The sequence below is a fragment of the Cibotium barometz genome, chromosome 3 (assembly GCF_041138505.1).
Source record: "Cibotium barometz isolate CiBa-2024 chromosome 3, ASM4113850v1, whole genome shotgun sequence".
Classification (NCBI taxonomy): domain Eukaryota; kingdom Viridiplantae; phylum Streptophyta; class Polypodiopsida; order Cyatheales; family Cibotiaceae; genus Cibotium; species Cibotium barometz.
In genome coordinates this window covers 55,803,707-55,831,469 of record NC_141048.1, presented here as the reverse complement: position 1 = coordinate 55,831,469, position 27,763 = coordinate 55,803,707, and the positions used below count along the sequence as shown (strand labels likewise).

Here is a 27,763-nt window from a genome sequence, read left to right as displayed (position 1 = left end):
CGAACGCATATGTCGAGAGGCAAAACAACTTGTTCATCTGCCTAGATTGGGACCCAACAACTATTCTTTTTCATCCATCGCTCATAATAGAAGCGTATGTGTAGTGTGGCACGAGCTTTGAGATACTGAAATGAGACACTAGATTCTACTATATTACACTTGAATGTGTCATCCTTATGTATCCCTTCTACAGTCCTCCACTGATCTCCAAGCAAGGCTACCATGTCATCACCTAATACCTTCTTGCACACAAACATGGTAGGTGTTTGTGAGAAACAAAATTGATTGAACATCTTGGCAAAAAGATGTATTGGGCATACCCAACTAAGACTCACAGATCGAGAGGGCTTTGCAAACTTCAAAGACCCTTGTATATCACAAAGCATCTTTGATTTCATGACCATTACAGTCATCTAGAATTGGCCATTCTATAGAAGATAGGGGTGGAGATGTGATTATCTGTAGCTTACCAAACCCACCATCCTGCTTTGGCACCAAATAGGAGTGCCAGTAAAAGAAGACCTATTATGATCATTAAAGTACTCTTGGTCGAGAGATGTAGGATCATTTACACAAAATCATTTTGCTCTGAAAGAAAGATCCTATATGTAAGTAATAACAATTAATATTTTCTATATAATCACATGCATGTGTTACACTAGAATTAAAGCCTTGTCCAATCCATGTAACTACCTCTCAACACTCCCCCTCAATGGTACATTGGAGTGTCCATCAACCAAACATGTGTGCGCGTGTCTACCATCTTAGACACCAAGTCCATTTTGAGCCGACTTGCTCACAGCGGAACCATTGAGTCCAATTTGAACATAGAAGTTTGGGTGGGAACCAACCCATGCGCATGCACCTCTCACATGTGCATTTCTCATGCACACATCATGACAACCATTTCGAGCTTCTTGGTGAGCCTGGGCAAGGCAACCCTCATACCAATGGATGAGAACAAAAAAATACATATCTCGTTTTGAGCTTCAAGCTCGGGCACGGTTACCCATCTCATAATCATGGGTGAAAAGTACAAAACATTTTGGCCGAAGCCAAGCAGCAGACCCATGTGTGTGTGTGTGAACATATTCTTGAAAAAACTCTGAAAATTTTGGTTGTGTGAAACAGCCCTTTAAGGGTTTTAAAAAAAAGTTCAACTCCATGCTGCCAACCTGCCATAACTCTTAAAAAAATAAATAAATCCAAGATTCCACGCATGCACCAAATTTGGCAACTGTCCAAAATGTGCCAATGATTTCTGCAAGTGCTAGGTGAATTTGGCCTGCTACGTAAATTTTACCTTCAATACACAACCACTGACCCCTTTGACTTCACTCAACTCTGTTTCTTGGGTCTCGCTGCCTCATCTACAGTCTTTGTCTCTCCTTGTGCTATGTTTCTATTGTTACTGCTGCATTGCTTGACTTCCTGTACTGTGCTGCCTTCTTCTTTACTGGCTCTACAATGCCTCTGCTTGTGTTGATGACGAGCATGTTGCTGCCCTTTGCTATGTTCTACCCATGGTCAAGTGTTGCTTGTGCCCGTGTGCTTGTGCCCACCAGCGCTCCACTGCTTGCGTGCTTTCAAGGTCACCTTGTTAAATATCTTATCTAAATGCCGATTCTTCTTCACTTTAGTCCTCCACGAGTAGCTGCATTGCCAGCTCTCATCTTGTCTCCATTCTCTTCTTTGCTAATGTGGACCACTAGTATTGTGCACAGTGTGGGAACTGCATTGCTCTCCCTTGTCCATCTGATTTTGTACTACAGGGACTCTACAACCATGCCTAAGTTGCTAATTTGGCTGATCATCGCTTAACTAGGCAACTCTATTGCTGCTGCAGTCTAAGTCGCCACCTCTGCTTCTTTTCTCAGCTGAGACTCTTCTTCTAGCTCTTTGGTTACTTCTTCAAGCTTGTGTGCCACAGTGCCTCCTAGCTACCATTCAAATTTGTGTTTAAGGCTTTTTATACAAGCTTCTCTTGCATATCCATGCTATTACAACACTGTTTTTGCCCTATAACTCCTCCTTGAGGTTTACACAATGATCAATATGCTTGTTAATGAGCTCCCAAAACAAGTGAGCCCCTCACTTTGCCTCATCCATTTAACCTCCCTCTTGAGGTTTATGTAGCCATTATTATGACCACCGTGAGCTACCAAATGAACTCCATAACCTTACATGCTCTCCTCTTTGCATGCTGAACCTTTAAGGGTGCTTTTCACATGGTCTCTCAAATGAAACCACAGGTGCATAAACCAGAAAAATGAATGCTCCAATAGCATCCACAACTAGCTCATCTTTCATGAGCAAATTAGTGAGCACAATCATCTCCACTTGGGCTCCAACTACCCCCCACAATCGCTTGTTTTCACATGAACGAGCATGCACCTCACATCCTTGCCAAATTGCAAGGTACCAAGGGATTCACACATCCCAAAATAGCAACCCTTATCTGAAGTTTCATGAGGCAAAACTCACAAAACCAACCTTCTTGAGACACCTTTGTCTCAAGACACCTTCACAAAACCAACCTTCTTGAGACACCTTCACAAAACCAACCTTCTTGAGACACCTTTGTCTCCTTGGTAGCTTCCTTGTTGATAAACAAAGACTCCATAGCCTTCATACTTGCTGAAATCTCCATTTTCAGCTTCCTTGATGATGAGCAGGCTTTCCTTGATGCAAAACTCCCATTTGCAACTCTCTTGGGTAGCTTCTATGCAACCTCCTTGTTGCAACTCTCTTGGGTAGCTTCTATGCAACCTCCTTGTTGCAAATCTCCTCTCAAACTTGAGAATGGCAGCTCCAAATCTCTCTCAAATCCTCACAAATGCAAATCCAAATGATAATATGAGTGTGCTTAAATTTTTTTCATAATAAACTAAAAATAATGCTTAATCAAAGAACTCATAACCAAGAAATCTATACATAAATATTCACCATGACGACCAAGAGCCCATCCAAGCTCTGATACCATAAAGAGAATGTGGGGGAGAGGGAGAGATTCAAACCCTAGCAAGCAAACACACACACACAAGAGAGAGCAAGACACAAGAGAGAGATGGATAGCTGAATTTTCTTCTATCTTCTTCTTCTTTACTCAACCAACATAACATGAAGATAAGAGTACACACTATATGGGTTAGTACTCAACTACTACAACATACAAGGGTCGGTCCATAATGTGAACCCGACTAAACGAGTTGGCACTATAACTATGCCAGCCTCTAGTAATCCAAAATGGCTCACACATCCTGTCATCCCACTGGCCACATATCACCCATAATCTCACCAACCATGCCAGTGGTGTAGGTGCGGAAGCTATCACCCAGGCGGGTCATCAATGTCTACCGTAGCACTAGTTGAGCTCAATATCTCAACAAGCCTTGTCTTATTCATGCATGCATTACACTAGAATTAAAGCCTTGCCCTATCCACGCATGCATTACACTAGAATTAAAGCCTTGTCCTACCCATGCATGCATTACACTAGAATTAAAGCTTTTTCCAATCCATGCATTACAATAGAATTAAAGCTTTCTCCAATCCAGGATTACACTAGAACTAAAGCCTTGTCCAATCCATTACCCTAGAACTAAAGCGTTGTCCAATCCATGCATTACACTAGAATTAAGGCCTTTTCCAATCCATGTATAAAAGTAGACAAACTATAAATGTGTTAAGAATATATTAGAAACCGACTAATGTTTAAGAACATGCTAACTTTTCAACAAAACCAACAAGTATACACATTGTCCATGCAATTTTTAGGTCAGCACTAGAACCCAATGGCTGAGTGCTTCCACTACTTGTGCAGTCTTGGCATGGGACTCGTTTTGGGTGTATTGGTTGTTTGGGCTGCTTGGGCTACTAGTCATTGTTGTGCTAATTGTAAGGTATCTTCTTCCTTTGCTCTAGTAACTTGGATCAATGCCTCTACTACCTGCACTTCTTCTAATGTCCTCCCATTGGGCATAAGCACTTGTGCAGGGGGTGGTTCAATGATCATAGTTGTAGCAGGTGCAAAAGGACATGTATGGATAGGGATATCAACACGAACCCTCCTTGCTTTGCAAACGATGAGAGTACACCAGGTAAAGTTAACCTCAACTCCTTCATCATATGGCATGTAGGTCATAAGGTTTGGCTCAGAGGTAGCGGTTGAGGTTGGACATCTAAGGTAGCTAGCTATATGCGGCCAAAAAGACTAGTAGCTGGCTTGGTTTATGAGACTTGGTTAATGTTCTCACTTCTTGGGGGCTGGGAATCCTTCCATTGAGTTGAAATCTGATGATGTATCATCAATGGTCCCTAGTATAGGTCCTTGTACAATGCTAAACTGGGTTCCGATCGAAGGTCTTGAGCCCAATGTACGCTGGTACATACCTAGTTTGATAGATGCACTATCGTCTATTTTGGCCTCTAATACATGCCCAAGTAGTAGGTGCATGTGGTTATAGGGTGCAAGAAGGTCCTACAGATACCCCAGACAAGTTAAGAAATTTTTAAAATTTCTTTTTCTCCCCCCTTTTTTTTGGATTAGCCAAAGTTTTTCTGAAACATGTCTTTTGTGTTTCTTAACCCGTTTGGCACTAGAAATAATGTAATTTTTTTGGCTCAGTCATGTGCTGGCTTCCATAGTGAAGTTTCTTAACTATGTAAAAATATTGTAATTTTTTTGGGTGTCACACAAGTTACATCAATGTGATCGCAACAACCTAAAACATAGGCAAGTTTGTGCAAGCACTTTCCAAACATTTTCTATACTCTTTTCCCCCTTTTCCCTTTTCCCTTTTCCCTTTTACCTTTTCACTTTTTGTTTTTTGTTTTTTACTTTTTACTTTTTATTTTTATGTTTCACTTTTACTCTTTTATCATAAATTAAATCTATCTAAAATTCCTCTTTAAGTTAAATAAAAATATTCAATATTCCAAATATACCAAGAATTCTTCTTTTTCCATTTAAATGATTGAATTCCAAATATGATGGAAATTCCTCTTTCATCATTTAAATCTATTCATGTATAAAATAATTTTAACTAAAATTTCTCTTAAAAATTACATAAAATATCCATTAATCCTAATATGACAAGAATTCCACTTTTTCCATTTAAATGATTGAATTCCAAATATGGTGGGAATTTCTCTTTTATCATTTAAATTTATTTATGCATAAAAATAAATTTAACTAAAATTCTTCTTTAATTTTAAATAAAATATCCATTATTTTGATATTCCAATTTTTCTGTTTCTCCATTGGAATACATGGATCTCCATTATCATGGGAATTCCTCTTTTATCATAAAAATAAAAGTACTAGAAATTTCTCTTTTTCTCTAATTAACTATTTATGCATAAACATTAAAAATAAAATTTCCATGAATATGATGAGAATTATTCATTTAACCTAGGATGACTAATCCTAGAATATGGTAGGAAGTCCTCTTTTCATATTTTGCATGAAAATGATTTATGTGTTAATTTTCCAAAAATTTTGCCATAGCTCCGCTACTGCTATTACTGATAATTTTCATTAATTTTGAAAAGCATAAGGTTTAGTAATACAATATGATAGAATAACTATCATTTGGATCAATATCCAATTTATGGACTTAATCCCTAAGTTTACCATAAATTAAGTAACATAAAAGTATTAAAAAGCCATTTCTTTGGCCTCTAGTTTGACTAGTATAGAGTTTACTTTTAGAATTAAGAATTGCTCCATGAGAAGCATCATTTTAATATAGAATTGGTCATAGGAATGACCATTCTTTGGGGGAGAGAGATATATGCTTAAAAATATTTTAATTTTAAGCATATATATAAACTTTATGTGATTTATCACTAAAATTCATTAGAGAGCTTCATTTGCATTGAAGAACCATTCAATTGAATACTTCTCAAGCTTGAGAGGGGTTGAGAAGTGCAAAACATTTAGAAGATTAAGAAAAAGGACCATAAAGTCACACTTTACCTCTTGTTTTGCTTGATTCTATAGTCTTAGGAGAGGCCCCCAACCAATCAATTAGTTGATTCTATAGTCTTAGGAGAGGCCCCCAACCAATCAATTGGTTAGTATGTTGAGGAAGGCTCCAAAGAAGGTTGAAGAGAGAGAGAAGCTCCAATCTCTCCAAATTGTAGAGGATAATAGAAAATATGCTTATTTTAGAGTAATATTGGCATTTTCTAGTTTTCACAGATGAGAATACAAAAGAATGAGGGTCTATTTATAGGTGAGGGAGGCCACTAACTGAGTCCAACTAAGTTCTAAAATTTTCCAGCTTCAGTTTGGCTGAATTTGGACAAGATTTGGACCAGTTTGGCTCCCTTTTTGATTTGGTTTGATCTAGGAGAGAGGAGAGATAAAAATATCTCAATATTTTTGAGTTTAAAACTCCTTCACATGTGTGAAATAGCAGCCTCCTTGAAGGCTCCCCCTTTCCTTACCAAGGTGTCAAAATGGTATGATTTCTCCAAAATCTCATTTTTTAAAGTAACATTTCATAATTTTTAACTAATAAATCTTGTACTCAATCAACTCTTCATCTTATGTGGGCATTTACTCATTTTTGGGTATTTTCTTTTATTCATTGGATTTATCTCATCCCAACACTTGGATTAATCTTATTGGTCCATAGGAACCTTAATTGGACCATAATCCAAAAATTTTAGAAAATCTTGACCTTTAGGCTAAGGTCTTTTAAATCATTTTTAATTGATTCCTAATGCACCTTGGAAAATTTATTTTGATTTGATCCAAACAATTAAATGTTAAAAGAGGAATTTTTGGCATAATTCAAAATATGAGTATTTATCAAAAGTAGAATTTTGAGTATTATCATTTTCTTAAGAAAAATGGGTAGCATTGATTTTGTAAATTCCATGAATCTTTTATTCAAAAAGAAGAATATTGAATATATCTTATTTTGAGAAATTTGAGAAAGAATGTGAAAATATCCATCGAGAAAACTTGGATAATTCTTAATCAGAAAAAGAGAATCTGGAATCCCTGAGAGGATCAAGGATCCAATATGTAAATGGAAATTTAGATTTAGTCTTCATTAATGAAGCTTAAGGGATGAAAATACAATACGTAAATGCTCTTTCTGAGTTTTTACTATAAATTTTTGATAAAGTTCATTTTTCCTTTTTAAACCTTCAACAACACTCTAATATTTAGATTAAATGGGATCAAGAAAAAGCTACCTTTAGATAAGCCAAGCAATTGGTAGAAACTTAGAAAAGTTCTATCTGTATCGAAATATCTGTATCGAAAGTAGAGTAACCATACTAAATGGATGTGATGAGACGTGGATGGATGTGATGTGTTGTGATGTGATGAGACGTGGATGGATGAGATGTGATGTGATGTGATGTGATGTGATGTAATGTGGATCTGAATAGATGTAAATGGATGTGATGTGATGTGATGTGGATCTGAATAGATGTGAATGGATGTGAAGAGATGTGGATGGATGTGAATGGATGTGATGTGATGTGGATGGATGTGAATGGATGTGATGTGATGTGGATGGATGTGATGTGGATCTGAATAGATGTAAATGGATGTGATGTGAGTCTGAATAGATGTAAATGGATGTGATGTGATGTGAGTCTGGATAGATGTAAATGGATGTGATAAGATGTGATGTGTATGGATGTGATGAGATATGGATAGATGTGATGAGATGTGGATGGACGTGATGTGATGTGATGTGGATAGATGTGAATGAATGTGATGAGATGTGGATAGATGTGAATGAATGTGATGAGATGTGGATGGATCTCAATGGATGTGAATAGATGTGCTGTGAGGTGAATGGATCTGAATGGATGTGAATAGATGAGCTGTGAGGTGAATGGATCTGAATAGATGTGAATGGATGTGAAAAGATGTGAATAGATGTGCTGTGAGGTGAATGGATCTAAATAGATGTGAATGGATGTGAATAGATGTGCTGTGAGGTGAATGGATCTGAATGGATGTGAATAGATGTGAATGTGCTGTGAGGTGAATGGATCTGAATGGATGTGAATAGATGTAATGTGAGATGAATGGATTTGAATGGATGTGAATAGATGTAATGTGAGATGAATGGATCTGAATGGATGTGAATGGATGTGAATAGATGTGAATGGATGTGAATAGATGTAATGTGAGATCAATGGATGTGAATGGATGTGAATGGATGTGAATAGATGTAATGTGAGATGAATGGATCTTATATGACGAGAGTGGCTGTAAATGGATGAGAATGGATGTAGGATGATGGGCATGGATATGAATGGATGTGGAATGTGGGATGTGAACTAATGTAGAAGAATGTGTAATAATGAGAAATGACGTGGAATGATGTGGGCAGATGGGAGCTATTGGAAACTGTAATTATATATGGAACCTATTTTTAAAAGACTGTTTTATGTCAAGAAAGCTGGGAAGCATTTTGACTATCTTGTAGATTAAGGTCTTGTGAGGACCTAAGTGATAAGGTTGCAACCAGCTGACGGCGGAGAGTCAATATGAAGGACGTCTCACGTGGCAAGGTCAGCCGAAGTCTTGACCAATCTCGGTTCGATTTAAATGGGTACGGTGGATGAGGGACCAAGGAAGCACCCTATGAGTGAAGGCTAGGTGACCTGCGAAGGAGTCTAGAGGGCGTTGACCATATGGTGCTTAGGCTCTAGGTTGCCGAAGATACCCACACGTGCGTCGGGGAAGAAAAATGAATTGGAGTTATTTTTTGAATTCGGGCATGGATCTAGTTGATTGGCCTTGTTGTCTTTAATGGATGAGTCCATGGCTCTTTTATATAGATCTTGTTGGTTGATTGGCCTTGCTGTCTTTAAGGGATGAGTTCATGGCTCTTTTATATAGATCTTATTGGTTGATCTTGCTGATCTTTCAACACGGAGAGTCCATCTGGATTTTTCTTATGTGATTATATTTTCGGTTACAATGAGCTAGGAACTATCAAAAAGGCCCCTGAGTGAGCAGGTGGTGAGAGTTCTGGTTGGCTAATGATGCCATAGGAACATCGATGAAGGAATGATTGGAAATTGGATTTCAAGCTAGACATTTTGGAGGATTATGATCAATGATACTATGGTTTCATTAAAAGATTATTTTAAAAAGACAGTTGAATCTGTGAAAAAGGCAATTTCATATTGTGTGTGTAAGTGGTGTGACTATCTTGAATTTTGCTTGAAGCACCAGCTAAGGGGCCTGGGAGCTCTTTTCCCTGGTACACGAGACAAAACATAACCAAGTTGTGTTTCAGGGAAATATATTTTTGATATTTTTAGAATTTATATATCCAAAAATATCTCAATATTGAATTACCACTATGTAGAAATTTTCATCTCACTAGGCAAAAACAAGGAAAAATAATATTTTCGTGTATTGAAAAACAGGGAATGATTACAGGGGATTAAAGTATAGCTTATTCATTATTCAGGCCGAGGAGGAATCTTACATCCTCTCCCACTTGAAAAACGTGAGATGTCCTCATCTCGCAATGTGGGGGTAATCTTTTGCCAACTCTTCTTCTTTCTCCCAGGTGGCGTCTTCTAGAGGGAAGAACTTCCACTTGACTAAAAATTCTCTGAGGACTCTGCTCCTCCTGAGAATATTCTCTCGAATGTCAAGGATTTCTTTAGATTAAAGTACCATCTAGCCTTGAGTCAGAGAAATCAATTGTTCATCATCAAGCATGTGACTTGGGCTGGGTACATATTTCTTAAGCAAACTGACATAGAATACATCATGTACCTTGAGATGGGGAGGCAGAAGAAGTTGGTAGGCTAGATTGCCCACTTTTTTTATGACAGCATATGGCCCACAATATCTGGGAGAGAGCTTCTTGTACTTTCCTAAGGATAAGGAACTTCTTTTTGGTCGTACTCGAATGAAGACCATATTTGATTCTTCAAACTCTCTCTCTGATCTCTTTTTATCTGCATACTGCTTTTGCCTATCTTGGGCTGTCTTTATATCTTTACGGATTGATTGCATTTGCTGGTCCGTGTCATCAAGCATTTGTCTGGACATTTCGACTCTGACCAATGGGTCAGACCAAGTCAACGGTGTAAGGCAATCTTGTCCATACAAAGCTTTGAAAGGACTCATCACAATGCTTCGATGATAAGAAGCATTGTAAGCAAATTTGACAAGATGCAAATGGCTTAACCACTTTTTGGGTTCCCTACGCAGAATGACGGAAGGAGATCTTCTATTACTTGGTTCACTCTTTCAGTCTGGCCATCTGTTTCAGGGTGATAGGCTGTGCTAAGATCCAAGAAAGTTCCTATTGCTTCAAAGAATGCAGTCCAAAATTTCGATGTGGATTTGGATCTCTGTCACTTACTATCCTCCTGGGTAAGCCATGCAATCTGTAGATCTCTTTAAGGAAAACTCTAGCAACATCCACTGCAGTATATGTTTCTTTCACTGGAATCAGATGGGCAACTTTGGTTAGCCTGTCAACTACCACAAAAATGGAGTTGTAACCTGATTGCACTGAAGTAATCCAATGACAAACTCCATACTGATACATTCCCACTTCATCTGAGGAATGTCTAGAGGCTGCAGTTTCCCTGGAATCTTGACTCTGAGACACATTAAGCATTTCCGCACATGATCAAGTACATCCTTTTAGAGAGTCCTGGCCAGAAGAAGCTTTTCTTCATAGACATATAGGTTTTTATAAACCCTGGATGTCCAGCTATCAGACTATCATGGGCTTCTCTCAGAATTCTTCCCTTTATTTCCTCATTATTGGGAATACATAGCCGATTATTATAATACATGCATCCTTCATCCAATTTATACCCAAGAACTTGACTCATTTCTTGAGGAGTCTTGCTTTCCTGCATCAGAAGGGTAGCAATAGGGGCAAAGAATTTGTCCTGCATGATTTTCTCCTTTGCTTCACTAATCAATGGATTTGACACCACTGTAATTGCAAGCAAGGAGGCTTTTTTGCTGAGCACATCTGCCACCACATTTTCTTTCCCTGGTCGATACTTAATTTCAAAATCGAATTCCTGCAGGGTCTGCATCCATCTCCTTTGACGGATGTTGAGATTCCTTTGGGTGAAGATCCACTTCAGACTTTGATGATCTGTCTCATCAAGGTGAACCTTTGTCCCAAAAGATAATGTCTCCACAACTTTAGAAGAGCATACACTACTGAGAGTAACTCCAGGTCATGGATGTGAGATCCCTCTGTCCCCTCCGTGCACCGAAACTCCCGGTTGCTGACAGCGGAAGCAGCCCCCTCATGAGCGGGCCAGGGTTTCTCACTTGGGGCCTTGCCCACGAATGTTTGGGCACGAGACTAGGCTGGTGGTCACTCCGAAAACCAAACCAAACCGAGAAAATTTTCCATGCCTGAAAAGCGGGGACGATTCCACCTTTTTGAATTTTCTTAACAAATTTTTCTAACGAGATCAATTCTAAACTATCCTTCATCTGAATAAACGAGATAGAAGGAAATTATCACTGATATAATTTGATCATCTGAGTAATTTCAATGCTTTTTTCCTAATCAAGATCAGGCACAGCCGTTGATCCACTCAATTGAGAAATTTATCAGAGAATTAACTAGCTACTCGAATCCTAGCATAATCCTAAGATTTTTTCAGTTTGATTATTAAAACTCCGTTGATTCTAGCCATCTGGCCCATGGGTTAGCCAACCACCACCCTGCCCCACTGGAATCGGTAGATCCAAACAAGTACTCACCCACCCATAATTGAAATGCCTTTCTTAACTTTAGCTTTAGAAAACAGATACGCACATACTCCTCTTTAAAACTTTAATATAAAAAAATAATCCATTGACAAAATAGATATGATCACACATTTCATAACTCAAAATTTCCATTCAATCCCTTGTTTCACAAAAACAGTACCACTCTGGACTCTCCGTTGGGGACCAGCTGGTCAGCAACGAGATCTAGTAAAACAGATTACAATAATCATTTCGTCTCAACATACTTATATATATCTTCCTCGACATATGTATGGTGTCCTAAGCATCGCAAGCCCGTGCATCGCCTGGTCAAAACCCTCCAGGATCCTCCAGGGACTGCTTCGTCGGCCCCCCTCGCCCATCGTATCGGAAGTACACCATTTTTCACCATACCTAGGCTGGTCAAGACCTGGGCAGGTTTTGCCGCGTGAGCTGTCCCTCGAACACTCCCCGCCGCCAGCTGTTGCAACCGAACTTCCCTTAGTTAAACATATATGCCAAATGCTCCCTCCAGCATTCTGGCGTAAGACAGTCCTTTAAGAAAACAGGGTTTCTATGCAAGTTTACAGTTTGGATTTTGTTTGAATACCATGAATAAATCTTAAATCCGTATCCCAATACTTCTAGATCCAGGTCTGAATTCCAAACAAAATTCCTCGAATTTAGTTAACTTGATCCTCAGATCAAAATCAAAAGTCTTAACTTAGTTTCAGATTCGGTGGGTGTTTTGAGTACATTTTTCCTGAACTGGGTACATCGTCCCTTGATTGAAACTGACGAAGGAATTAGGTCTTAGTCAATAGTCTGAATCAGAGTTTGGGTCTCGAAAGGTTCTTCCTAAACTATCTTTCTCGAAAGGTACTATTTCAATTTCTCTTTTTCTAAATTTCGTTCGATGAATATTTGCTTACAGATTTCTAAAACATGAATTTCTTATGAGGAATAAAATAATCATTTATCTCGATCTCCGACTTCGATAGTTTAATTGAATTTTCTCATTACCATCTTAGTGAATATGAAACAATAGGATTTCTTCTCACAGATTATCTACTTATTCATTTTTCTAATTTTTGCGGAAATTAAACAGAGGATTAAGAGAACCCTTATTTAAATATAATCATTCTATATGCATCTATTTATGCATAAAATCTAATTCTGATGAAAGTCACACTTTTATCATCATAAAAATCATTTATGATGAAAATAACACTTTTAATATAAAAAATATCTTTTATGCATACAAATCATTTATGATAAAAATCACTCTTTTAATATAAAAGAATTTCTTTTATGCATCCATTTATGCATAAAAATCATTTATGATGAAAATCACACTTTTAATATAAAAAATATCTTTTATGCATACAAATCATTTATGATAAAAATCACTCTTTTAATATAAAAGAATTTCTTTTATGCATCCATTTATGCATAAAAAATCATTTATGATAAAAATCACACTTTTAATAAAAAATATCTTTTATGCACCCATTTATGCATAAAAATCATTTATGATGAAAATCACACTTTTAATATAAAAAATATCTTTTATGCATCCATTTATGCATAAAAATAATTTATGATGAAAATCACACTTTTAATATTAAAAAATTATCTTTTATGCATAAAAATCATTTATGATGAAAATCATTCTTTTAATATAAAAAAAATATCTTTTATGCATATGCTTATGCATAAAAATCATTTATGACAAAAATCACACTTTTAATATAAAAAAATTATCTTTTATGTATATGTTTATGCATAAAAATCATTTATGATGAAAATCACACTTTTAATATAAAAAAATATCTTTTATGCACCCATTTATGCATAAAAATCATTTATGATGAAAATCACACTTTTAATATAAAAAAATATCTTTTATGCACCCATTTATGCATAAAAATCATTTATGCTGAAAATCACACTTTTAATATAAAAAATTATCTTTTATGCATATGTTTTTGCATAAAAATCATTTATGATTAAAATCACACTTTTAATATAAAAAAATATATTTTATGCATATGTTTATGCATAAAAATCATTTATGATGATAATCACACTTTTAATATAAAAAATATCTTTTATGCACCCATTTATGCATAATCATTTATGATGAAAATCACACTTTTAATATAAAAAAAGTATCTTTTATGCATATGTTTATGCATAAAAATCATTTATGATGAAAATCATACTTTTAATATAAAAAATATCTTTTATGCATATGTTTATGCATAAAAATCATTTATGATGAAAATCACACTTTTAATATAAAAAAAATATCTTTTATGCATATGTTTATGCATAAAAATATCTTTTTATGCATATGTTTATGCATAAAAATCATTTATGATAAAAATCATTCTTTTATGATCAAAATAAAATTTCAATAAGCTTCCTTCTATACATAGAATTTAATTCTAAAGAAAGTAACACTTTCTTTTTATAAAATATTTTTAGTAAGCATTTTTCTATACCTAGGATGAAAAGTAACACTTTAAGAATACATATACGATGGGAATTACTCTTTTTGAATAAAAAAGCAAAACTTATTTTTCACAATTTTAGAAAAATTTTACCATAACCTCCTTTGTATGGCTGACTATTTTTTAATTTTTTAACTCTTTACAATTAATTAGAAGTTCACCAAGAGTATTTACATCATTCTAATGTAAACATTTTCTACTTTATCAAAGAGAAACATTATGAAAAACTTGATTTTATCCATTAATCATTCATCTAGGATAAGAATGGTTGGATTTACTAAAGAAGAGAGGGGAATGCCTTTTTTCAATGAGGCATAACATCATATTCAATTTAGAGAAGACGAAAATCATAAAAAACCATAAAATGAATAGAAAAGAGAAGAATCTCCAACTTACGAAGGAATTTGAGAGCTTTTTTTTGGCTTGATGGTTTGAGGGTTCTACTCTTGTTTGAAACAAGAGTGGCCACCAATCTTTAGAAGAGGGAAGGTCAAAAAACTAATGAATTATGAGTAAATTCATAGTTTTCTGGCTCTTGGGCCGAGGAAAAGAGTTCCCAGGCCCCCTAGCTGGTGATTCATGCAAAAATTAAGGTAGGCATACCATGTACACACCCAATATGAAATTGCCATTTATAACAGATTCGGTTGGCTTTAAAACAATCCTTCAATAGAAATCATAATATTTCTGATCATTATCCTCCAAAATTTTGAGTCCATTGTATTACAAATTGTCTCCTCTGGACTCTTCGTTGAAGACCAGCTGGTGGCCAACTAACGAGATCCAGTATCAAACTTTGATTTACAAAAATCTCTCCTTTTAGTCCATCCGAATCTTCTTCAATGCACACATGGGTGTCCTAGCAACTGCGAGCCCGTGCACATCACCTGGTTAGAACCCTCTAGGGTCCTCCTTAGGTGTCCTAGCACTTTACTTAGGAACCGCTTCATCGGTCCTCGCCCATTGTACCGGAAGTGCACCATTTTAACCGTACCGAGGCTGGTCAAGACCTCAGCAGGCTTTGCCGAGCGACGTCCCTTGACGACTCCCTACCAGCTGTTGCAAAACGAACCTCCTCTTAGTAAAACACATGCCAAATGCTTCCTCCAGCATTCTTGCGTAAAACAGTCCTTTAAATGAAAAACAGAGGTTCTAATGTGCAAGTAAAATTCCCAGTTTGAGATTGGTTCCACAAAACCTCTTTTTTCATAATTCCCAGTTTCATTAATGAGGATCCTTAATCTCTCATCAAGGTAATCTACCCATCATTTGACTGATTGTCCAACTAGATTCTTGGTGAGTTCCGTCAAAGGAAAACTAGTTCAGTTCAACGGTAGTCTATTCTTTGTATATTTAGGAACTGGAATTGGTCACACGAAGTTTTTGCTTGATTCAGATCGAGAGATGGACAAGTACGTTTACTGTCGTTCCCTCTCGTAGTCTAACCAAATTCATTCGGTTTAGTTCTAACAAGGATTTGCTTCAAATAAACATCTATTTTTGGGTAAATACCAATTTAGTGATTTAACCAATTAAAATATCTAAAGATATTCTTTTTGCCACTTAATTTCTCGACCTTAATTCCTTAGGTAGAATTATGGTGGAAATTCATCTTTTCACACTAAAAATTAATTCAACTCCTTCTTTTCTTAAATATCATAAAAAATATTCTTTTAACTAAATACCAATATCTATTTTTTTGAATAAGCTTGAAATCCCTCTTTTTCTCATTTAATGAGTGCAATCCAAATATCATGGGAATTCCTCTTTAAATTAAATAAAAATATTCAATATTCTAAATATACCAAGAATTCTTCTTTTTCCATTTAAATGATTGAATTCCAAATATGATGGGAGCTCCTCTTTCATCTTTTAAATCTATTCATGCTTGCATAAAATAATTTTAACTAAAATTTCTCTTAAAAATTACATAAAAATATCCATTAATCCTAATATGACAAGAATTCCACTTTTTCTATTTAAATGATTGAATTCCAAATATGGTGGGAATTCCTCTTTCATCATTTAAATTTATTTATGTATAATTTTTTAAACTAAAATTCTTATTTAATTTTAATTAAAATATCCATTATTTTGATATTCTAATTTTTCTCTTTCTCCATTAGAATACATGGATCTTCATTATCATGGGAATTCCTCTTTTATCATAAAAATGAGAGTACTAAAAATTCCTCTTTTTCTCTAATTAACTATTTATGCATAAACATTAAAAATAAAATTTCCATGAATATGATGAGAATTATTCATTTAACCTAGGATTACTAATCCTAGAATATGGTAAGAAGTCCTCTTTTCATATTATGCATGAAAATGATTTATGTGTTAATTTTTCAGAAATTTTACCATAGCTCCGCTGCTACTATTACTGATAATTTTTAATAATTTTGAAAAGCATAAGGTTTCGTAATACAATATGGTAGAATAACTATAATTTGGATGAATATCTAATTTATGGACTTAATCCCTACGTTTACCATAAATTAAGTAACATAAAAGCATTAAAAATCCACTTCTTTGGCTCTAATTTGACTAGCATAGATTTTACTTTTAGAATTAAGAATTGCTCCATGAGAAGCATCATTTGAATATAGAATTGTCATAGGAATGACCACTCTTTGGGGCAGAGGGAGATATGCTTAAAAATATTTTAATTTTAAGCATAAATGTAAACTTTATGTGATTAATCACTAAAATTCATTAGAGAGCTTAATTTGCATTGAAGAACCATTCAATTGAATACTTCTCAAGCTTGAGAGGGGCTGAGAAGTGAAAAACATTTAGAAGATTAAGAAAAAAGACCATAAAGTCATACTTTGTCTCTTGTTTTGCTTGATTCTCTAGTCTTAGGAGAGGCTCCCAACCAATCAATTGGTTAGTATGTTGAGGAAGGCTCCAAAGAAGGTTGAAGAGAGAGAGAAGCTCCAAACTCTCCAAATTGTAGAGGATTTTTAGAGGATAATAGAAAATATGCTTATTTTAGAGTAATATTGGCATTTTCTAGTTCTCACAGATGAGAATACAAAAGAATGAGGGTCTATTTATAGGTGAGGGAGGCCACTAATTGAGTCCAACTAAGTTCTAGAGTTTTCTAGCTTCAGTTTGGCTGAATTTGGACAAGATTTGGACCAGTTTGGCTCCCTTTTTGATTTGGTTTGATCTAGGAGAGAGGAGAGATAAAAATATATTAATATTTTTGAGTTTAAAACTCCTTCACATGTGTGAAATAGGCACCTTGTTAAAGGCTCCCCCTTTCCTTACCAAGGTGTCCAAATGGTATGATTACTACAAAATATCTCATTTTTTTAGCAATATTTCATAAATTTTAACTAATAAATCTTGTACTCAGTCAACTCTTCATCTTATGTGGGCATTTACTCATTTTTTTGGGTATTTTATTTTATTCATTGGATTTATCTCATCTCAACACTTGGATTAATCTTACTGGTCCATAGGAACCTTAATTGGACTATAATCCAAAAAATTCAGAAAATCTTGACCCTTAGGCTAAGGTCTTTTAAATAATTTTTAATTGATTCCTAATGCACCTTGAAAACTTTATTTTGATTTTTTGTTTCAGGAAAATATATTTTTGATATTTGTAGAATTTATATATCCAAAAATATCTCAATATTGAATTACCACTCTCTATAAATTTTCATCTCACTAGGCAAAAACAAGGAAAAATATTATTTTCTTGTATTCAGAAACAGGGAATGATTACAGGGGATTGAAGTATAGCTTATTCATTATTTAGGCTGAGGAGGAATCTTACAAAAAGAGTCCAATGGTGCCTGAAAACCATGAAGTTGTAAGTGCTTTTTCTACTAATGACAAAAACAAGAACACATGCTTAAATGTGAGTAAACTATTGACTCTACCTATGTATTAGAGGCAAAAACAAGAACACATGCTTGCTCATATCAATATATCCAAAGAAACTTACCACTGAAGTATTGCTGTTTGAATGCCGTGAAGCCACATATTCATACCACAAACTATCCACATATGCATACCACAAACTATCCACAAATGAAACCTTCTCAAGAGCATCTATACAGGTAGGGTTTTTCCCATCCACCTACAACAACATGCTTTAAGCATCTTTGAACCGCAAATCCAAAAGCACAGTATTATAATTAAAAAATTACCAACATGGCAAATAGGTTAATCAAGCGGGTAGACGCTTCCACATGCATGATTGACCTGGCTAGTTGCGCATCCACCTCAACAATGAATCCCCATCGTGTAGAGTGTAAGTGAATAGTTTCTCTGTGTTGAAGTCTACATCTTTGAATCGCAAATCCAAAAGCACAGTATTATAATTAAAAAAAATTACCGACATGGCAAATTGGTTAAGCAAGTGAGTATATGGCACAAGCATATTGGTCATGTGAATATACAACGACTGAAGTCTATGCAGGCCCAAAATATTATTGTAGGCTTGCCACAGGTTAAGGTTGATGGTATGCATAAGGTATGTGAAGCATGCCAACTTGGTAAGTAGGCCAAACATGCTTTCCCACATGAAAAGCATGTCAGTGCAAGGCCATTAGATGTTATACATTCACATGAATGGGGACCGACCAAGACTGCAACAATTGCAGGTTACAGGTACTATGTTACATTCATTGATGTGACCACACTAGGAAAGTGTGGGTTTATTTCATGAAGGAGAAAAGTGAGGTGTTTGCTCACTTTCAGAGATTTAAAGCCTTGGTTGAGAAGGAAAAAGGCATGCAAATAAAATGCCTAAGATCAGATGGTGGGGGAGAATATTGTTCCAATGAGTTCAGCGATTTCTTGAGAAAGCAAAAAATCAAGAGGCAGTTTACGTGCAGGTACACCCCGCAAAACAGAATGGTGTTGCAGAAAGGAAAAACAGACACATTGTAGAAATGGCACGTGCCTTGATGGCTGAAAAGAATATGCCACATTACTTTTGGGCAGAAGTAGTAGCAATTTCTGTGTATATTATGAACAGGACACCCACTGCACCTGTTCATGGTATGACTCTTGAACAAAATTTTATAGGCATAAGACTGGATGTGTCTCACTTGAGAGTGTTTGGGTGTATTGCATATGTACATGTTTGTGGTGGTGAAATGAGAACAAAGTTGGATCCAAAGGCAGAGAAATGCATCTTCATTGGTTATGATATGGAGCAAAAGGTTATAGATGCTATAACCCTACCCCCCACTCGTGAGATGCGAGTAAGCAGAGATATTGTCTTCGATGAGATGAGTAGCTGGTATGCACCAGTAGTGAAGGCAACAAAAGATGCAGACGTAAGAAGTGCTAATGTTGCACCACATACCTGGGGAGTCCTCGGGCAATGGATCCAATGTTAGGCAGGTTAAGAAATGATGCAGGTACACATATATCACGGAAAGGGAAGGAAAAGGTAGATCAACCTTTTGTGCTTGATCTGTTAGCAGGTCACTCATATGTGGAGGGTGACTCTAGTGGCTCTAATAAAGCAGAGCCTTGATGAGGAGCTTGACATTCCATCTATGGTTACTCTTGGTATAAGGAGAACCACGGCTGTTTTGACACCCGGCAGTGATCCAGGTGTACAAAGGTCTATGAGGGTTAGATACCCTGTTGACAGGTTGAGATATGATGGATATATAGCCCATCATTATGCTTACATGGCAATATAGCAGGTTGAACCCACTTGCTTTGAGAAGGCAATTGAAAATAATAGATGGCAGCATTGGATGCAACATGGGAGTTAGTGCTTTTGCCTAAGGAAAAGAAGGCAATTGGATGTAAGTGGGTGTATAAAGTCAAGCAAAATGCTGATGGTTTAGTGTAGGTACAAGGCAAGATTGGTTGCCAAGGGCTATGCGCAGACTTATGGCATTGGATGCAACATGGGAGTTAGTGCTTTTGCCTAAGGAAAAGAAGGCAATTGGATGTAAGTGGGTGTATAAAGTCAAGCACAATGCTGATGGTTTAGTGTAGGTACAAGGCAAGATTGGTTGCCAAGGGCTATGCGCAGACTTATGGCATAGACTATGAGAGGAGACATTCAGCCTGGTTGTAAGAATGACAACCGTGAGAGCTGTAATTGCTATGGCTGCAGCGAAGGGTTGGTCTTTACATCAAATGGATGTAAATAATTATTTCTTGCATGGCAATTTTTAAGAAGAAATGTACATGATGTAGCCACTAGGTCTTGAGAGTGATGCACAACCAGATTTTGTGTGTAGGTTACACAAAGCCTTGTATGGCTTAAAGCAGGCACCCAGAGCATGGTCAAACAAAATCGGGGAGTATCTTGTTACCATTGGATTTCAGATATCCAATGTAGATTTTTCACTATATGTGAAAAAGAAAGATAGAGGGATCATGCTATTAGTCATCTATGTGGATGACTTGATTATCACACTTGTGATAGTGATGCAGACATACATGATGTCAGGATGCTTTTGAAGCTAAAGTTTGAGATGAAGGATTTGGGTGAGCTGCAGTATTTCTTGGGCATAAAGGTGGTGAGATCACCTCATGGAATTTTGCGATTGCAGAGGCAGTATGGCTTGGACATGTTGTCCAAGTATGATATGCCATGCTGTAAGCCTATTTCAGTGCCATATCTCCATGTACCATGGTCATGTAACATTTTGCGGGTTTACATATACTCACAACCCCCCCCCCCCTGAGGGTGTGAATGGTACACAATATTTTATTTATGCTCTTGGCTTGTCTATTCGCTTGTAAGTAAGGTGTCCATTTTCTATGTATAACCACAAAAGGAATTATTTGAGTAACAACTCTACCACTTTATTTATGAAATGTGTCTAGTAATCATCACTAACTATTTCTAGTGGTGGGTAGACAAAGTGAGTAAACACATTTTTATAAAAAAAATTGGTGATATATCTTGTGTCGACTTTATTTATATATTTCGTCTCAACCCACTTGCTGGTGAAATAGTCAGTGTGGTGAGACTATAATAAGGCATGCTTGGGTTCCCTTGTAGATAGCAATTGGGCTAAGTTGAGACCCACAAAATCTTAGCCCCATTTTTGAAATCATTATTTCAAGAATATACGGTTTAGGGGCATGGTGATCCTTTTCCTTCTTGGAACATGACAAACCTTTGGCATTCATTGCAATGTTTGACAACTTTTGATGCATCTCGAAAGTGATCTTTAAATAGTGTAGGCTACCATAGGTAGCCTAGGCTTGTAGAACGTTTTGGGTTATCTTGTGCCTAACAAAGTGTCCTCCACCACTGATGCTAAAATGGGCTTGTAGAACGTTTTGGGTTATCTTGTGCCTAACAAAGTGTCCTCCACCATTGATGCTAAAATGGGTTTGTTAAAATGGTCTTGCTCAAGTGGATGCATTTCCTCATGACGTTCTCTTCTCTCTTCTTATAGAGCATTCCTATTATCAATTCAAAGGGGGCAGCCTTCTCTATCCTTCTTGATGGGACAATCTATTGGAAACCCCTATTCAAATCCATTGGGGGACCAGAAGTGGGTGATATCTTCACTCCATTATGGCACATTGTAAATGTGGAACAAAGGAGCATTGGGAAGATTTTCTTCCACTTCTAGAGGTGGTTCTCTATTTGAAATTCTAGAAAAGTTGATCGGCATGGACATGCGCTAGATCCTGTTTTCATGACATGGTGGTGATACCTTCACTCCATTATGGCACGTGGTAAATGTGGAACAAAGGAGCATGGGGAAGATCATCTTCAATTTCTAGAGGTGTTTCTCTATTTGGAATTATAGAAAGGTGATCGGCATGGACATGGGAAGTCTTCTGAGGAGGTTCTCTATTTGAAATTCTAGAAAGGTGATCGGCATGGACATACACAGATCCCTTTTTCATTTTGATAGTGGTGAAGTCAAATTTCAAAATTATTAACAACCATATGGTGATTCTCCCTATGGCGTGCAATATCTATGAATATCTTAAAAATTCTTCCAAAGGAGATCCTTAAAGGCTGTAATAGAAGGTGGTGGGGGGATTAGTCATGTTGAATGCCATGACACAATAAGTAAACTTGATAATAAGCATAAATTCCCCTAGTGTGTTGGATTGATCATCACATGGTTGTAGCCTGAGAAGCTATCGAAGAGGCTATAAGCCTTTGTAACATGCGGTTAGTGTATGGTGAGGGGTAGTGACCACAAAATTTGGCAACATAACTTTTTTGAGGTTAACGAAACATCCTAGTTTTCCATTCTTCTTGGAAACGATCACCTATCAGCAGTGACAACCACTCATTTTGCTCAATATAATACATAAATCGTGCATCAATGAGCTTTTTCTAGCTGTTCTTTGACCATTTTTCCTATACTTGGAATTAACATGGTAGGCTCTCTGTTTTGATGGTTTTATGCCTTTAATGAGGAGGATGGTGTGTTTTACCACTCTTAAGGAAGAATAGTTTATGCATTACAGATATTTTGATTATCGTTTCCAACAATTAGCCCAAACCAAGTTCACATCAAATGGGCTTCTCTCAAAAATGCCTCTATCCCTTAAAAAAGGTGCATAACCCCAAGCTCTATCATTATACACTATGAACTCGAAAACTCATTCATATATAAAGTTTTCTATCATGGTTTTCCCATAAAAATAATGTTATCCATATAAAACATTATGATCGTGTACTTGCCCTGCTTAGTGACAATACACAAATTTACATCTGACAAGCTTTTAGAAAGACTAATACTTATAAAATAAGTGTTTATTTGTGTGTACCCAGCTTGAAGGTTCTAGTTGAGCACTTCTATAGTTTACATACCTTGCCATCTAAACTGAGCATCACAAATCATGGTGGCAACTTTACGTACACCTTCTCCTTGAGATGTCCATTCAAAACGGTTGACTTCATGGTCATATACATCATTGGCCAGTTCTCATGAGCAACCAAAGCTAGTACAAGGGCAAACTTCTAATGAAATTTCATGAGCCATACCTTATGCTTTTCTAATGTTCCATCAAATCTATACTTGGCCTTACAAACCCACAACCTCATGTTTCTCTAAAAATATTAGGTTTTTAGAATAATGAGTTCTTAAGGTGCAATTTATTGAGGCCAACAATTTTTGAAATAATGAGTCCTTAAGGTGCATTTTTTTTGAGGCCAACAAATGGGATGAAATGCTAGCTAAAAAGAGCCAAAATAAAAACATCTAAGTGGGATAGCTTTTTGAAAGGATGATCTCTTAAATTATAATTTAAGAGATCATCCTTTTATGGGTTAGTTTTTTGGAATAATGATCTCTTAAATTGTAATTTATTGAGGGTTAAAAAAATCCAAAAAACACTCTTAAGCAAGTAAATACATAGTTTTTCTTAGTGTGATTTCGTTCTTTTTTATTCATATTATTCTAACTCCTCACAAATTAATAATTTAGATCGGTTTTTACATCTTCTTTGATTGATGTTATTATTCTCGTTGATCAATAACTTAGAGCTTTTAGAGAATGCTCACTTTTTTACATTTGTTGTGGCCGCTGCCTTGCTCACATCAAAATTTAGGATCCCCCCCCTACATTTTATACTTTAAAATGTTCTATTGTATTTATTGTTCTCCATTTGTATATTTTTAAGTGTTTTTTAAAAAAACATTCAAAATAGTTTTAAAAAAACAAGTAAAATTATTGTCCAAGAGACCAAGCTTGATGCCCAGTGTGGTGTTAGCATGGCCTTAGTGTGTTAGCATGGTCATAGACAACATCTATCTTTTTTTGTCCTTAAATTTTTGAAGCCAAAGCACTATCCTCCTAGATGACAAGATTTTAATTAATACTACAACTTAAACATCAGGGCTCCATTATTTAAGATCAAGGCTTCATTATTTAAGATCAAGTAAACATGCCCTCGGCCGTGTAGTCTAGCTGATAGAATGGTTGGGTCCATTATGGGGGTTTGAGTTTGATGCTTGTGAACTACGCGACGGAGGTAATTTGTGTGAGCTGATGGAGTAATCCTACTAAGGATAGATTTCAACCACCTATATTTGTCTTTTTGACAAATGTAGGGGTAAGCCAAGCCATTTGTAGGGGGCATTTTTTAAAGTGATCTCACCCTCACATGTGTGAATACGACAAAATGAGTCCGCCACCTTCCCAACATAAGATCAAGTAAGCATTAGGATGACAGTATAACTTAAAACATCAAGGCTCCCATTAACTTGAAAAAACATCAAGGGCTCCATTATTTAAGATCAAGTAAGCATTAGGATGATACATGCCATGCATGATGGATCATCATACTAAAAACAAGCTTACTAGGATTATTATGGAGGTACTTTGGTCACTTGGCTTCTTGTTTCTTCTGTAACAAAACAACATCAACGAAATCATATGTTAGTTCTTACAAGGCCTTATGTAAGCATCAATTTATTTGACAATCGGTGATATGATTAAGGTTTAGATTTAAGTGTTTTGGTGAAATATGAGATGCCAATATATATAAGGAAAGATGTGCAATCTCACAAGAAGAAGTAAACAGAATGAAGCTCCACTGCTGCTGGCGGTTTAGAACACTAGAGGCTTCCCGTAGGGTGAGAGGATGGTAATATGCACTGTTTTGGTATTCAGAATCAAGTGGGAGGTGCCAATGAAGGCTTTTATCTCCGTTGGCAAGGTTGATGGCAACATAAGCTGTTGTAGCGCTTAGGGTGCGATCCTCTGACCATACAAAGTTATCATCAAGGGGATCGAACTCTGCCATTATGATCTATACATCAACCATACCAGGGCATACAAACAACATCATATCAAATATAAGGCAACCCAGATGATACATACATTAAAGTTATGAATGATATTATGTGAGATTAAAGAGGCCATGGATACATACATCAAAGTTATGAATGATACTATGTGAGATTAAAGATGCCATTGATACATTCATCAAAGTTATGAATGATACTATGTGAGATTAAAGATGCCACGAATGCATGAATGGAGCTACCTTGTCTCCTAGCTTAGTTGAGCCTTTGAGGGATTTTCCATTTCTCTTGCTTATGACTATAAAGGAAGAATTAGAATCTTCAGGCCGGCCACGAGCAGGAACCTTATACCATACCTACATATACAAATGCATTAATGCTAGAGCTATGCTACAACACACAAGGCAGTTCAATGTTTATAAAGGAAGAATTAGAATCTTCAGGCCGGCCACGAGCAGGAACCTTATACCATACCTACATATACAAATGCATTAATGCTAGAGCTATGCTACAACACACAAGGCAGTTCAATGTTTATCATGAACCCAACATGCATTGAGATAAAAACCAAAGTTCTACGTGTTTATGAACATGTGTTGAACAATTACAAATAACCCCACTTTTTTGTTTTCTATTAGTCGATGTGTATATACACAACCAATGCTTGGAAAAAACAACATTCTAGTGTATTTGTACCATCCAAAATTAAGAAACTGGTGGAGATTTTAGGTAACCTTTCTCTTAAGGAATGCTTTTTTAAATATATTTTAGTTATAAAACCAACATATAGTAACAAAAACTAGATAGATTTAAGAGTAACTTTTGTCCTTATTTTGATTCATTAAATTATTATTTTTTGAACAATGTACACAATACACGAGATAATTTAATATATATCATGATCCCAACATGCAGTAAGGTAAATATCAAACTGGCGCATGTGTGAAAATAAATTGCCTTTTGTTTTCTCTTAGTTGAACATGTGTACGTCACAAGGTGGTTCAATGTTTATCACAAGCCCAACATACATTGAAATGAACTAAGAGGGGACCCATGTGTTGCCACTCCCCCTCATGCTAAAAAACAAGAGAGCCCAAGGAGCTACCATATGGCCAAGCCATCTATGTAGAATAGTGTGGATGATATTATGGATACCCTTTTGGCCATCTATGTAGAATAGTGTGGATGATATTATGGATACCCTTTTGGCCATCTATGTAGAATAGTGTGGATAATATTATGGATACCCTTTTGGCCATCTATGTAGAATAGTGTGGATAATATTATGGGAATCAAACCACCTTGTTTGTTGTATAAAACCAGTATATAGTAATAAAAACTAGATACATTTTAGATTTCTCCTTATATATTTGGTCACCACCTAACACAAATAAAGAGGAAGATGAACTGCTAGTGAGTGTGATGCTCAATTCAGTGCTCACATAACCCGGTTTGTAGTGTAAATTTCTCGGTTGAAATTCAAAAATCCCAGTTAGAATTCTTCCTTGCCTTTAATTTTAAGGAATTCTTCCTTGCCTTTAATTTTAAGGGATGAAATTTGTACATTTTAGTTATAAATCCCACTATAACTAAAATCCTAGTATTTGTATGGATTTTAGTGATTTTCAAGTCTAAATCTAGGTTAAGCCTAAGCATTGCTTTTAATTTTAAGGGTTGAAGAAAAAGTTTTTTTTTTTTTGGAACAGTGGGCTGATCAATTGATACCTCTTGATCTTCATTTCGATTTGATGTATTCACTGCAACAACTGTGAGCTCGTCATTGAAAGGACCACTAGCATTACTGAAGGTCACATCTTCGTGAGGATTCTTGGTGACCAAAATCTGGGAAACCCAATATGATTGGACTATATAGGCAGACGGCACTGCATCATCGCGCACAAGCTGACGATTTCAGGATGATGTTTTTTTTCTAAAATGTTAACGTCTAGATTATAATTGTAATTATATAATCATTCCAATGTCTAAATGATATATATATATATATATTCCCATTTCATTTTGTGGCTTACCATACTCATTGAATTGCCAGTGCTGAGTGGTGTCGTTTTGAGCTGTCGTCTGCAATATAACCGCCACCCCATCCCCTGACTCTGGTGGCGATTTCCCCACTCCTAAGCTCAAGCTCAGGCTGAGTGCCATGGAGGAGATGGACGTCCTATCAAGCTTACTATTAGCTACTGATGTCCACAGTGTCGCGTGATTGGCGTCTTCTGACGATTCACACTGTGTGCGAAGTGACAACTGCCCAAAAAAACAAAAAAATGCTAAGGATGAGTATCATGGGCAGTGTTCACACCGAATAGTTCTCTCAACATATACCCCTCCCCCCCCCCCCCCCCCCCCCAAATTTTTTTTTTTGTAAAATGGAGCTACAATACATAACCCAAATGCTTTAAATTATATTTGAAATATTTACAAATAAAAATGAGAATGTTAACTTGTAAAACTAAATACACTTAAGTCCATTGTATAGTGTAGAGGTTTTCTGTGTAAATTCATTGATGTTTTGGGTGTGGGGGAGCCTGAGGGGGGTATGTGTACACCTTGCCATATGTAACTGATTATAAAGCACCCAACGTTGACTTTTGCTATTAATTAATCAAGTATAGAGCAAATAGAGGAGGCGGGCCTAACCGACGGGCCTTCGCTAGAGCAAGTGAAGACGGAGGAGAGGGATAAGGTTTACTCTCTAGGCCTGAGCTAGAGCAGGCTGAGGGTGAAACAGAGGAGGGGAAGAAGGTTTACTTTCTAAGGTTTTTAAAC

The 27,763-nt window shown here is 36.3% G+C and overlaps 1 protein-coding gene across 1 annotated transcript in view; it reads right to left on the bottom strand.

Moving 5' to 3' along the window:
• LOC147640282 (ricin B-like lectin R40G2) overlaps positions 1 to 27,763 on the bottom strand; it is a 142,686-nt gene that overhangs the window by 114,120 nt on the left and 803 nt on the right. The window contains exons 3-6 of the mRNA XM_086825037.1: positions 27,010 to 27,241; positions 26,705 to 26,862; positions 25,222 to 25,335; positions 24,741 to 24,984 (exon numbers count right to left, since the gene is read on the bottom strand). Coding sequence (XP_086681163.1) covers positions 24,741 to 24,984; positions 25,222 to 25,335; positions 26,705 to 26,862; positions 27,010 to 27,241 — 748 coding nt within the window. The remainder of the gene's footprint in view (positions 1 to 24,740; positions 24,985 to 25,221; positions 25,336 to 26,704; positions 26,863 to 27,009; positions 27,242 to 27,763) is intronic.